Genomic DNA, 13,795 nt, shown 5'->3' with positions numbered 1-13,795 from the left:
ATAGCCCGGGGGCCTAAATGCACGCCCTGTGTCATTAAGGGGGTTAAAAAACGTCTGTTGTTCGCTAACTAACGACCGCCAATAAATGTCCTGAACATTAATTTAAAGGCCGCTGCAAACAACGGCCGTTATTCTGTGCATTGCGTACACTAATGGCGTTGTTTCCATAGACTTCAGTGGAAATCATTGAAGACTGAAAATAACGGCCATTATGTTGAGTATCAAATAACGACTGTTATTTTACAAAAAAAAAGACAGTGTGTGAACATGGCTTAAAACTGATCCATGGAAAATTTGCTCACTTTTGTGTATTTTGCTGCACCCAGGGTCATGTGTCCAATTGCCTTACAGGATCATTTCAATATTGAAATGGTATGGTGTATTCAGTCCACATAATGGTGGTAGATAACAGAATGCAAAAGAAACAATATTCTTGCGCACGAGGTGGCCTGCAGTTACATCTATTGTTATCACTGGTCTATTTTTCTATACATAAAAATGTGTGAAGAATAGACTGAAATCTGCTGTGTGCAATAAAGAGTGCTTCCCTGTGTTGTAAGTTCTGTACAGCACGCTTCAGAGCTGTTATACTGGGAAAAACTAATAGTTTTAGTCTAACCAAATTTCATATTTTCCTTATAACTATACATAAAATGGCTACTGGGTTTACATAAAATATGCATCAAATCATGAAACTGCCTAATGAATGGAGCCGTGTATTTCTACTTTACATACAGGATCTCGTTCAGCTAAACAGCTAACATTTTTATCAGTAAGATCTTTTATTTGTACCGATTTTCTCCAGGGAAATTATATTTTTGTTTTGTCCTTGGTTGTAGCTATGGGGAATGATCCTAAATTTACAGTACGCTGCATTAAGTATGCAAGAAAAGGACCTGAAACTGATTATTATGCCAGACACCGAAGAGAACTATTAGATGTGTAGCCGCCTTGCATGTTGGTGACAACCGGCACACAACAACAGCAATATCACAATTAAACATGATCTTGCGGACAGACAATAAATTGATTTACCAGTTCCCTGGTTTTATAAGTGTCATCTCCATCTTTTTAAAGACTGTCATGACATTGCATTGTTCTTATTTTCTGGAGGATTTAAATTTATTATTAGAATATCCAGAAGTAAAATAACTAATTAAAAAACGTAATGAATAAGCAAATAAATAATATATTCGTAAAAGGGCACAAAGCAACATCACCCTTAAATGCTTATAGACCTTCTGTTTATACTAGTTGTATGGATTCGAATATTATTATAGTATGACAGCCCCCAACAGATCCTGACAGATGATGATAGATTCTGTTATAGTGTTATAATGGGCCTGCTGGGTTTCCATCTTTTCATGACAGTCCAACATATGATTAGCATTCTCTCCTGCCTGGTTGTACTGGTGACTCATTTTAAGGCTGTCAGAAATCATTACCCCTAAATCCTTCTCTTCTGAAGTCTTGCTAACACAGAACCACAGATATGATACAATAGAGGATTTCTCCTCCCCAAGTGCATTATTTTACTTTAGGAAACATTGAAATGCAGTTTCCATTGTTTTGATTCTTTAGGCCCAGGGTTCACACTATGTATGACACCAGCCATTTTATGACACAGGCATGTCACAGAATGGCCGGTGTCAGTGAAGTTCATCTTGGCCATTACTGCCGGATGAACTTTTCTTTTTAATCAAGATGAGGGCGCATTCGGGTGTACCTGCTTTTCAATTACCCCTAGCAGACAATGTAAAGTGTGACCGGAGATGCAAAAAATAACATCCGCACAAGACTGACGTGTCATTTTTCGGTGCGGTCGTACACCAGCCAGAATTCCATAGAAGTCAATGCAATGTAGTCAGTTAATAACGGCCAGTGTTTAAATCTGCAACAAAGGCCGTTATTAATTGAATAAATATGTTGTGTGAACTGACACCTTCAGTGTTTGGATATCAACCCTATTGCACACTTTTGTGTCATTAGCAAACAGACAAACCTTACCTACCAAACCTTCTCCTATGTCACTAACCTTACCTACCAAACCTTCTCTTATGTCACTATCCTTACCTACCAAACCTTCTCCTATGTCACTAACCTTACCTACCAAACCTTCTCTTATGTCACTATCCTTACCTACCAAACCTTCTCCTATGTCACTATCCTTACCTACCAAACCTTCTCCTATGTCACTAACCTTACCTACCAAACCTTCTCTTATGTCACTATCCTTACCTTCCAAACCTTCTCCTATGTCACTATCCTTACCTACCAAACCTTCTCTTATGTCACTAACCTTACCTACCAAACCTTCTCCTATGTCACTATCCTTACCTACCAAACCTTCTCCTATGTCACTAACCTTACCTACCAAACCTTCTCTTATGTCACTATCCTTACCTACCAAACCTTCTCCTATGTCACTAACCTTACCTACCAAACCTTCTCTTATGTCACTATCCTTACCTTCCAAACCTTCTCCTATGTCACTATCCTTACCTACCAAACCTTCTCTTATGTCACTAACCTTACCTACCAAACCTTCTCCTATGTCACTATCCTTACCTACCAAACCTTCTCCTATGTCACTATCCTTACCTACCAAACCTTCTCCTATGTCACTAACCTTACCTACCAAACCTTCTCTTATGTCACTATCCTTACCTTCCAAACCTTCTCCTATGTCACTAACCTTACCTACCAAACCCTCTCCTATATCACTATCCTTACCTTCCAAACCTTCTCCTATGTCACTAACCTTATCTACCAAACCCTCTCCTATGTCACTAACCTTACCTACCAAACCTTCCTCTATGTCACTAACCTTACCTACCAACCCTTCTCCTGTGTCACTATCCTTACCTACCAAAACTTCTCCTATGTCACTATCCTTACCTACCAAACCTTCTCCTATATCTCTTACAAACATATTAATGAGAACTGGACCCAGAACAGACCCTTGTGGCCACCACTTGTATCCAGTCTATGCTCCGAATATACACCATTAACAACAACTATATCTGTCCTTTATCTAACCAAAAATCCACTGAGCTATTCAGAGATTATGTCTTATGTCCAATTTTCACCAATTTTTCTATTAGCTCTTTATGGGCAACTGTATCGAAGGTTTTGCTGAAGTCTATATAGGCGACAGCCATGACACAACCTTCATTCAGAATTTTTGTGACCTAGTCAAATCAATGAGAAATCAATGAGATTAGTCTGACATGCCCTCAGTAAAGCCATGCTGTATCCATCAAATTGTTTACTTAGGGTAACAGTTATTGTCTTTTTATGGAAATATGAAAATTACTGAAACAAGCCTAAAAGTGCAGCTTAGTCCGCAGATAAAAGAGAAAGTGCCTACAGACCTTATGGGGCTGTCGCACTTGGCTTGAAAAAAGAGAAGAAAAAAAAACATTTCCCCAGCAAAAACAATGCAAAGGATTATAAAACTCCTTAAGATGGAAATCTACCACAAAGTGTGCCAGAAGATGCTGGTTGTTCCCAGTCAAATGTGTGTAAAGTTGTGTACAAACAGAATAAAATTGTTAAAGAAGAAAATAAAACATTTAAATAAAGTGGAATTCAAAGCATCAGAGTAAAAGATTAAAATGGGAAATACATATATAGTAAAACCTCTTAGAGAAGATTACTCAAAGTTGAATTGAAAAGTTGTAATTTAAGGAGCTGGTTATCTCAAAGGAAATGGCCAGTATGCATAATATTTGGTGGCCTGAAATCTTCCAGACAAAATGTGGTCTGGATAAGAAGGTAGGTTTTTGGAGTTTTACTCCAAAATCAAGTAAAAATCAGCAGTAACATCTAAACAGAAAAAAAAGTTCAGTGAGTATAGAGGATTAGATAAAAGTGATTTTCAGTGCTAAATAATCAATTTGCATTGGCCAAGGAGATGATGTTGGGACTTTTGTTGCCATTCTAATAAAACATATAAAATTGACTGCCTGAAAAAAACAATCAATTCCCCATTCTTCATGGTATGGGGTTGCTTGTCAGGGAAAGGACCTGGAAAGATCGAAATCGTTACCTTAACAGTCAGTGCACAGTGTACATTGAAATTGTGCATGCTTTTCTCATTTCATCAATAGAAAATAGGTTTGGTATGATGAAGTCATTTCTCAGTGATAAATAATGTATCTTGCCAGAGAGCAAAATGTGTTTAAGTTTCTCTGCAGAAAAGGCATATGAGCTCAATTGGTCTAAGACAAGCCTACGTCCTCCAGAGCTGATCTATCACTTTATTTTTCAAGAAAGCTGAACCCAACATGAGTAGAATATTATTAAAAGTGAAGACCACGTCTCAAAGAACTCACAAAATTTACATTTTTGTGGGATGTTTTATGAAGCCAACATTTATAGATGTTAAAGGGGTACTCCAGCAATTATAAACATTTGATATTGTGCTGCCGTTATATAAAACATAATAAACATCTGATTATTACCTTTCCATGCTGCCCAGTGTCCGACTACGGCTCTGGGTGCCCCACTAATCAGAGCTCCCACCACTACTGAGTCAACATCCATCTCTGCAATGACAGCCTGCTCAGCCAATCACTGACTGAGATAGGACAGCACTGCAGCCATTGATTGGCTGAGCAGGCTGTTGCTGCTGAGACAATTTTGTCTTGGAACTGGTGGCGGCTGCGGTCAGCAGTGGACCAGGAAACACTGCAGGAGCACATCAGGGGAGAACAGAGATATTTTATATTAGGACAGCATAGTATCAAATGTTTTTGCATGCTGGAGTACCCTTTTTGTGAGCTCATTGTAAAGTGAATGAATAAAATATTCGACTTATGCTCAAAAGACTAAATGTATACACATATACAGTGGTATAAAACTAATCCTTGTAAAATTACATTTTTCCACAGCAAAGATTTTCCAGATAAAGGGCCATCTCTTACTTCTCAGTTACATTTTTTCACCCGGACTAGGATGGATTTGCAAAATGTTATTGAAGATCAGGTAATATGATTTCATAAAATTAAATAACTTTGCGAAATGCATTTGTGTATGAGAAAGAAGTGTAAGTGCATTGGCCTTGTCTGTTTTTGCTGTTTATCTCTGTTTAAAGGGGACCTGTAGTAAACCCCCAAAATGAGATATTACCATCATTAAATAGTGTAGGGTGCCCAGGTTACACATGTTTTTTTCTACAGCTTAACCATGTGGGTTTATAGTTTCTCTAACAATTCAGTTAATAGTCAGATGGTCATACACTTTATTTTTATACAGGGGGTTAATATGAGGTGATAAGTGTCATTATACAGTCAAGGGGTATGTATTAAAGGGAATCTGTTACTAGGTTTATGTGGCCTTAAATGAGGGCAACATAAACTAGAGACAGAAATACTAAACAGATCAATGTATCACATCATTCTGTTTAGCTGTTCTCCTAATATGTAGGAGAATAGGATTCTTGCCACGCCCTTCCCCGCCCTACAGCTGGTGATTGACAGTTGACTGCCTATACACAGCATGGATAGATAACTGCCAATCAGCAGCTGGTGGGCGGAGCTTCTCATAAATAGTGAGGACTACTGGGCTCATGCATATAATGGAGAGGACTACTTATTGTCCATGTTATTCAGGAGGATATCTCTGAATCAGCTACACAGAAAAATGTAAGTGATACATCATTCTATTCAGCTTCTCTTTCACTAGTTTATGTTACCCTGAGATAGGGCAGCACAAACCTGCTGACAGTCTCTTTAATCATGCACACCCCTCAGTATGAAACATTTACCCCTGCTGACTGTGTAATCACACCCATTTAATGCCATTATTAAAATTAAGTTTACGCCCATCTGACTATTAACTAAATTGTTAGGCAAAACACACATATCTCAGAACAGTAGGGCATAATAAGACACTGTAAAGAAAAGGGGGGGAATAAGGGCACCCTAAGCTATTTCATGTTAGTAACATCTCATTTTTTAGGGGTTGACTGAACCCCTGGTGCTGACAGTGTAGTGTAGGTCTCTGTCTCCTTGTGTGCATATTGCCTTTGTTAAATCCATCCATCTGTGCCAAACAAGTGTCACAGAGGAGTTGGCTTGTTGTTTGTGCCGCACTTCGGCATGACTCACCACTACTCCTTCCTCCCTAATTCTGCTGAATATCTCCGTGTGTCTGGCCTCCTGCTCCACTCTTGTGTCACCGTCTTCTGTGCATGTACCGTTGCTGGTGAGGGCAGCGCTCACCGACTTTCCAGTTTGCGCCTGCGCCACGCGCTCCTGATAACCTCAATTGCACATGGGCCAGAGGAGCGGCGCACGCGTGATTAGGGCTTGAAGCCAATGCTCTTAGTTGGGATGCATAACGCATGTGCACTGCTCCTCCGGCGCATGCAGTGGTGGTTATAAGGGGAACACAAATGAGGGCTTAGCAGCGCGCATGCGAACTGGCAGGTCAACACGCAAGGCCCTTGCCAGCCACAGCGCATGGGCAGAAGAACGTGACGCCAGGGTGGAGCGGGAGGCCGTACACCGATACATACTGTATTCAGCGGAATTAGGGAGGAGGAACTTGGTTACAGTGTGTTTGGCAACACTGTATGAAATCTACAGCACTGATGAATTTAATACAGGCAATATGCACACAAGGGGATAGAGAAGTTTTATAAGCATACACCAAGAAAAATTTGCAAGATACATTAACAAATGAAAATAATGCATTTAGTCATTATTTATTTCATGTCTCTGGCCGGATTTGTATGCAATAATACAATAAAAAACTAAGTCTAACTGCATTTAAAGCATTTCTATAACTTGCTCTGGTTCCGAGGATCCTTGAGAAGATACCCTTCAGACCTAAGTGCACTTTTAGAGTGAATTTAATTTATTTAGACCAAACCAAATTCAGTTTCTTCACAATAAAGTAGAAGACTATGTTACCTCTTGCTGTTTCTTTGAATGAAGAGGAGCTAAGGTACACCGAGAAGTGCTGATTTCATCTGACAGAAACTTGATATCTCAATGTGCAGAAACGATCTTTTGCATTGTGTATGCCGAGCAGATACACTGGAACACAATGATTCCATTTGTATCTAACCAGGACTTGCACTTTACAGGCCTGAAAAGATTTTTAATCACTTGGGTCTTTAGAGACTCTAAAAGTCTAAATTACATGCACTGGACTTTATATTACCTTTAAAGAACATTGCTTTTGTTCTATAAATCTCTATAGAATTTAATTCTAAACCTGTGTCCTTGTTTTTCTTTCTCAGTGTTGTTTTTTGGACAAGTAAAGGTCAGCTTTACTCAGACATGCCTTCTGTACATTACTTTCTTAGATTAGCCTTGTTTTACCAGTAAAGCTGCTATGTATTCATGGTGTTTATCATGCTGTCACACCATTTATACTGCAAACTGGCTATACAAAGCATTTAGAAAGTCTTCAGACCCTTTCAATTTTTTTCACATTTTGTTATGTTGCAGCCTTGTGCTAAAATAAAGAAAATCAAGTTTTCCCCTTCGATTTGCACTCAGTTACCCGAATAGGAATGTAAAAACAGAATTTTGGAAATGTTTCCAAATTTATTCAAAGGAAAAAACTAAAATTTTAAATTGACATAAATATTCAGACCCTTTGCTTTGACACTTAGGGTATGTGCGCACTACGGAATCCTGGCTGATCACCCGCCACGGATTTTGCAGCTTGCCCCCGCTTGCAGACGTTGGTGGTTGCTCACATCTCCACTGGTCCCATAAGCTGCATTCTATGGTTTTCCAAATTCCACCATCAGCCCAAACAATGAGGGAGTTTATTCTTCGGGTGGACGGCGGAATCTGGCAAACCATAGAATGGAGCTTATGGGAGCAGCAGAGATGCACGCAGCCGCCAGCAGGGGTGAGGAGCTGCAGAGTCCGCAGCGGGTGATCCGTTGGGATTCCGTAGTGTGCACATACCCTAAGACAGTAGCTCTCAGGTGCTTATATTTCTCTTGGTCATCTTTGAGATGTTTCTGCACCTTGATTGGAGTCACTTGTGGTAGATTTAGTTGATTGGACAGGATTTGGAAAGACACAGCCCTGTCTTTATAAGGTCTCACAGAGGTGACAAGGCATATCAGAGCAAAGACCAAGCCATTAAGGGGGAAGAACTGATATTTCCCCTTAAGGCTATGTTCACACAACATTAAAGTATGGCCGTTGTTGCCGTACTTTGTGCGGAGGGCAACACAGCCAATTGTTCTATGGGATCCCGGCTGGAGCATATACGCATCGTATACGCTCCGTCCGGGATCCTGTGCGGCGCCTCAAAGAACTGGCGGCAGTTTTCAGTGAATTGCGGCCGTAGGAAACTGCAGTACCGTCTGGGTTGATTTGTGCAGAGACCGGCTGTTCTGTGACATGGCCAGGTCATGGAACGTCCGGTCTCTTATGCAGTGTGCACATAGCCTAATTCTAGACTTGGTACCCTATTACATCCTGCTGTCATCCAACCTATAAACTGAGGAGATTAGACTTGTTTAATGCCATCAACAGCAATTTCCCTGTGCTGCACATATAGCACCCTGCTAATGCTACCTCCTCTGTTTTTTGCATGAATCTTTTTCTAAGTGTTTAGAATATTGTTGCCTGGCAAAGTTATTAGCCCTGGATCGGATATTACCCACCACTGCAGGAGGTTAAGCAGAATCCCGCGTTTCTCCGAAAATAAGATCTAACCCCGAAAATAAGACCTAGCTTAATTTTGCAGGCTTTTTGCAGTAGACCTAAAATGTAAGCCCTGCTCTAAAAATAAGCCATAGTTAAAGTCAGCTGAACAGATCCCTGACACTAGGATCAGTGCCGGACGTATGCTACACCCTGACCTGCTCAATACAAGCTGCGGAGGAGGCAGGAGTGGTAAGATGCACAGTAAGGTACACTGAATATAGGGGCATGGAGGGTAAGGGGGCCAACGATAGAGAGCGGCGTTGGGTATAAAGTATATGGACTACCTGCATAGGGGGATGTACACAGTAAGGAGGGAAAACTACAGGGGGGGGGAGGTATACACTATGGGGAGCCTTACTGCAGAAGTGGGATGTACAGTATGGGTAAACTAATACATAAAGGGTAGGTATACAGAATGAGGAACAATGCAATCCTTAGAATGAGGTCATTTATAATGAATTCATATACATACTGTATATAATAATACCACTATATAAGTGTTAAATATTACTATACTTTTACTAAACAAAAAAAAACACTGGCTAAAATTTATTTAGCCATTAGCAAATTTATTATGTCATTAATTTATATAGTATCAATATGATCTGTAGCACTATATTCAGATTGTTACCACCGACTGTTCCATTTGGGGTTCACAGTCTACATTTCAAATGAGCTATCATCACATTTGTTAAGGGAGAAGAGCAGAGTACCACTGCATAAACACACATACAAACTCCATGCACACGTTGTCCTTGTTCGGTTTAAACGCAATTCTGTAGCACTGCTAGACAACAGTGCTAACCACTGAGCCACCATGCTGCCCCATGTAATGGCACACGCCATGACTACTACTATCAAATAGTGATGGAATAATATTTCTGTACTGAAACAGAATGAAAAAACCATTGTATAAAGACACATATAGCTACCATACAGTGATCACATAGTGGTAAGATACAAGTGAATACATTATAGTTAAACCCAATATTTTTTATTTCTGATTGTAGTTGCTAACTGTTGCAAACTTTTCCATGTGGCCCCGACCTCCATGGAGACATCTTCCAGCTGTGACTTGTGTCTGCAGCATTTTCTGCCCATCTCTTTCTTTTTACTTTCAGGTCCCTGTCTATCTTTTACTAACCTACACAAATTCTCTGTTCTTCTGATTCCCCCAGTTCTCTTGCAGTACATGTGTAACTATTACTGTACCTGCTGTTTAGCAAAGTAGATGTAATGTTGTGTTAACTAAAGATACTCCAAAAACACAGTGCCACGCAGACAGCACTCCTGAAAACTCTGATGCCACATATATTGGGTGCCCAAAATAATTGGAACAAACAAATAAGGCACTGGATTTTGCTGCTAACCAATTCTGTTGCCTAATCTACCGTAAGGCCCTTGCACACTAAGAAAATCATGCGGATAACTTGCCTCGGATTCTGTGCGCGCTCTCGCTTGACTCTCCATTTGTCCCCTATGCTCGGGAGGATTCAGCCATCCGCCCAAAGAATTGACATGTCACTATTTTGGGGCGGACAAAGAATCTGTCTGCCCATAGAATGGAGCCTATGGGACTGGTGGAACTTCATGCGGGGGGTGGATCGGGCCAGGATATCAATGTCTGTTCAGCCCTTGCTGCATATATAGAAAATAGGAAAGCAATTCTTTACCTCTCAATGCTCCCTGGCTTTTTCTCAGCTTCTCCCTGCAGCTGCCCAATGCACTTCTGAGACGTCATTGCAGTGAGAAGCCGCTCAGCCATTCACTGGCCGAGATAAGAGGACAGAGTCACAGCCAGTGATTGGCTGAGCAGTCTGTAGAGAGCAAGTCCAACAGCATCCAAAGATAAACTTCAAATTTTATTGATTTTATTGGAAGCCAAGCTTACAGATATACAACATTTCGACCCCCACTGGAGTCTTTGTCAAGTATACAAAATCACCATACAGTGTAGGTATAAAGGTGCAAGTGATGATGCACCCCACCAATCACGTTAGTGGACGTCGCATGGGGAGTTACCATAGGTATGCACAGACATAGGTAAATTCCAGAGAGCGGACCAGCTCCACTGAGATGCAGAGCAATTATCAAATCCAATGTGTCAGATAGAAACATACAGTTTGTTACTACAATCAGCCGGCAGAAGCTGGAATGACACAGCGGATCATGGAGCGGTAAAGTATAGCTTTATTATTTTCTCTGCACTTTCATCGGCCGCCAAATGCGCACCTCCTATTCAAAGACATCTTCTTTTGCCTCGCCCACTTCTTTCATAATCATTGTAATAATTCTGGCTAGTCACTAAACTGTAGAACTTGGTTTCACCTATAGCAGTAACGTGGCAGGGTGCGTGGCAAACTTGACCAAAGAATAGGTACATTAACCAAGAGTACAATTCCAGTCCATATTTGCTAAACATTAGCAGCACAATAAGAAAGACATAGTCCAGTCCTTGGATATTGTTAAAGATATGGAGAACTAAGGGGTAAGAGTAAATTTCTGAAGGAAGTCCTCTGTGACAGTTTCTCTGGCACACCTGGAAGGGAGCTATGAACCAATATGAACTAGTAACATGACCAGTAACAACTAAAATGGTGCAGGCAGTGCACTACGGGAGCAACAGACGGGGTCCGAGCCATCCTCCAAGGGGGGAATAACAAGGAGATAGGATATAAAGTAGGAGTCAGTAAGCACCAATCAACTCAAAGCAAATAGGAAGGGGTTTAGAGGAAACCAGCTGTTCCAAATACCAAATAATGTGTCGGAACGCATTCTGCAGTTTCTGTTGGATTCCAGTGGGCAGAATTTGGATAAAGGAATCCCAAAGCAGGAAAAAGTTTTTAACCTTGAATTCTTTATGCAAGGTAACTTCCACCTAGTGCATCCAAATAGCAAAAAACCAGGACACGTAAACTTCTTAGAATAACTCTTTGTTAGTAGATATTTTCCAACAGTATCAATATCACAAGAAATAACCAATAACAGATTTCACCACAGTGCTCAGGAGTCAGGAGAACCCGATGGTTACGCCGTGGCGCTGGTAAGCTCCATTCCTGTCTGAAGACGCTCACTCTTCACAGAACGTAAGATGACGACCAAACGTCTTGCTACGTTTCGAGGGTCCGCCCCCTTTCTCAAGCATAATTGGAGTGCATCCTTCACCATATTTATAGCAGTTGCTCATTTACATATCATATCACTATAAAAACAATTAAATATAGGTTAAAGATTTACAATAATAGCAATGGTTACTATAACATACTTCAATATTCATTTCTAGAATAGTAATGACCACCACTATTATAAACGTCATCATAATAAAATTCATGAAAAGATGGTAATGCTAAACTTCCCTTACAAGAATACTGCAAAATTACAGATTTCTTTTAACCCCTTCGGGTGTAAACTCTCTAGCTGGTATATCCAAAATGTTTCTTTTTGTAACAATTTCCTTTTTATGTCACTACTGCTTAATCCATGGATTTCCTCTAATACAAGCCACTTTATGACCAAACTCGTGGAAGTGGCGTGCAACAGAGGTTTCACCAAATTTTTTATTATTCTCATTTTCATCCATGAAATCCATGGTCGTCATTACTATTCTAGAAATGAATATTGAAGTATGTTATAGTAACCATTGCTATTATTGTAAATCTTTAACCTATATTTAATTGTTTTTTTAGTGATATGATATGTAAATGAGCAACTGCTATAAATATGGTGAAGGGTGCACTCCAATTATGCTTGAGAAAGGGGGCGGACCCTCGAAATGTAGCAAGACGTTTGGTCGTCATCTTATGTTCTGTGAAGAGTGAGCGTCTTCAGACAGGAATGGAGCTTACCAGCGCCACGGCGTAACCATCTGACTCCAGCTGACTCCTGAGCACTGTGGTGAAATCTGTTATTGATTATTTCTTGTGATATTGATACTGTTGGAAAATATCTACTAACAAAGAGTTATTCTGAGAAGTTTATGTGTCCTGGTTTTTTGCTATTTGGATGTTGTATTACCCCAGTGAGGCAGCTGGGTTCGGGACTGTTCACACACAGTGTTATTAGGCACACGTTGATTTATTATTTCCACCTAGTGCATTCTGAAAAGAAAAATTTACTTCTGCAAAAAGAGTCGGAGGGATAGTGGAACCACCTCAGCAATATCAATTTCCGAGTAGCTGCTGATATAATAAAGAGAAGCTTTTTGGCTTCTTTTGAGCAGTGGTGGGCAGTATAATTTACGTGGCCAAAGATGGCCCATTCCAGAGCTAAAGGCACAGGTTTAGAAGGTGGGTACAAGCGAAGTCCTTAAAGGGGTTATTCAGCGCTACAAAAACATGGCCACTTTCCCCCTACTGTTGTCTTCAGTTTGGGTGGGGTTTTGAAACTTAGTTCCATTAAAGTAAATGGAGCTTAATTGCAAACCACACCTGAACTGGAGACAACAGTAGGGGGAGAAGTGGCCATGTTTTTGTAGCGCTGGATAACCCCTTTAAGCTGTGCATATTTCTAAATGGTAGCAATAGTGCCCAGCGATAAATGGAGCTAGTTTCCATCAGACTATGTGTGATGGCTCTGCACTAGAATCAGCCTTTTTAGTTTGTTCATTTTTCTATTTGCTGGTTAAATATTTTAAATTATACACAGTTATGAGAGGAATAAGCATGGATTCATTTGCATAGGGAAAAGAAATGACAGTAACACCTAGTATAGGTTAATGACAATTATTATTATTTTTTCCAATCTTTGCTTCATCAGACTGGAACAATTATATATTCATAGTGACCTACTGTACGTATCCTAGAGAAATCCAAAAGACTCACACGTTGCACTTTATCATTTCTAATATTATTTCCCGCCTTTATTATTACCACTATTGTTGCAGTACAATGCTGAACATTATCAATGTTTTATATAGAAAGAAAAGGCTTTGGAAACCATCAGTTTACAAAAGATGTAGAAAATTTTATTAGAGAGTTGTATGGTATCAAACTCCATATCTACAAAGCCTTACTCCCTTGGAATCATTACTACTAGTGGACTAAGCGTGGAGCCTCTACAGCAGGGCAGTGCAGTATAGTTGGAGCATTCATTCAGTTTAGGACATCTAC

The 13,795-nt window shown here is 40.2% G+C and overlaps 1 protein-coding gene across 14 annotated transcripts in view; it reads left to right on the top strand.

Annotated features, from left to right (window-relative positions):
• The window catches only part of TMEM232 (transmembrane protein 232), a 184,936-nt gene that overhangs the window by 163,159 nt on the left and 7,982 nt on the right, over positions 1-13,795 (top strand). For all 14 annotated transcript variants that reach the window (XM_069962985.1, XM_069962990.1, XM_069962980.1 and 11 more), the window contains one exon: positions 4,896-4,989. In XM_069962985.1, coding sequence (XP_069819086.1) covers positions 4,896-4,989 — 94 coding nt within the window. The remainder of the gene's footprint in view (positions 1-4,895; positions 4,990-13,795) is intronic.

This window comes from Dendropsophus ebraccatus, chromosome 3, assembly GCF_027789765.1.
Source record: "Dendropsophus ebraccatus isolate aDenEbr1 chromosome 3, aDenEbr1.pat, whole genome shotgun sequence".
Taxonomy (NCBI): domain Eukaryota; kingdom Metazoa; phylum Chordata; class Amphibia; order Anura; family Hylidae; genus Dendropsophus; species Dendropsophus ebraccatus.
The sequence above is the reverse complement of the archived record's forward strand: the minus strand, read 5'-3'. Positions and strand labels throughout refer to the sequence as shown.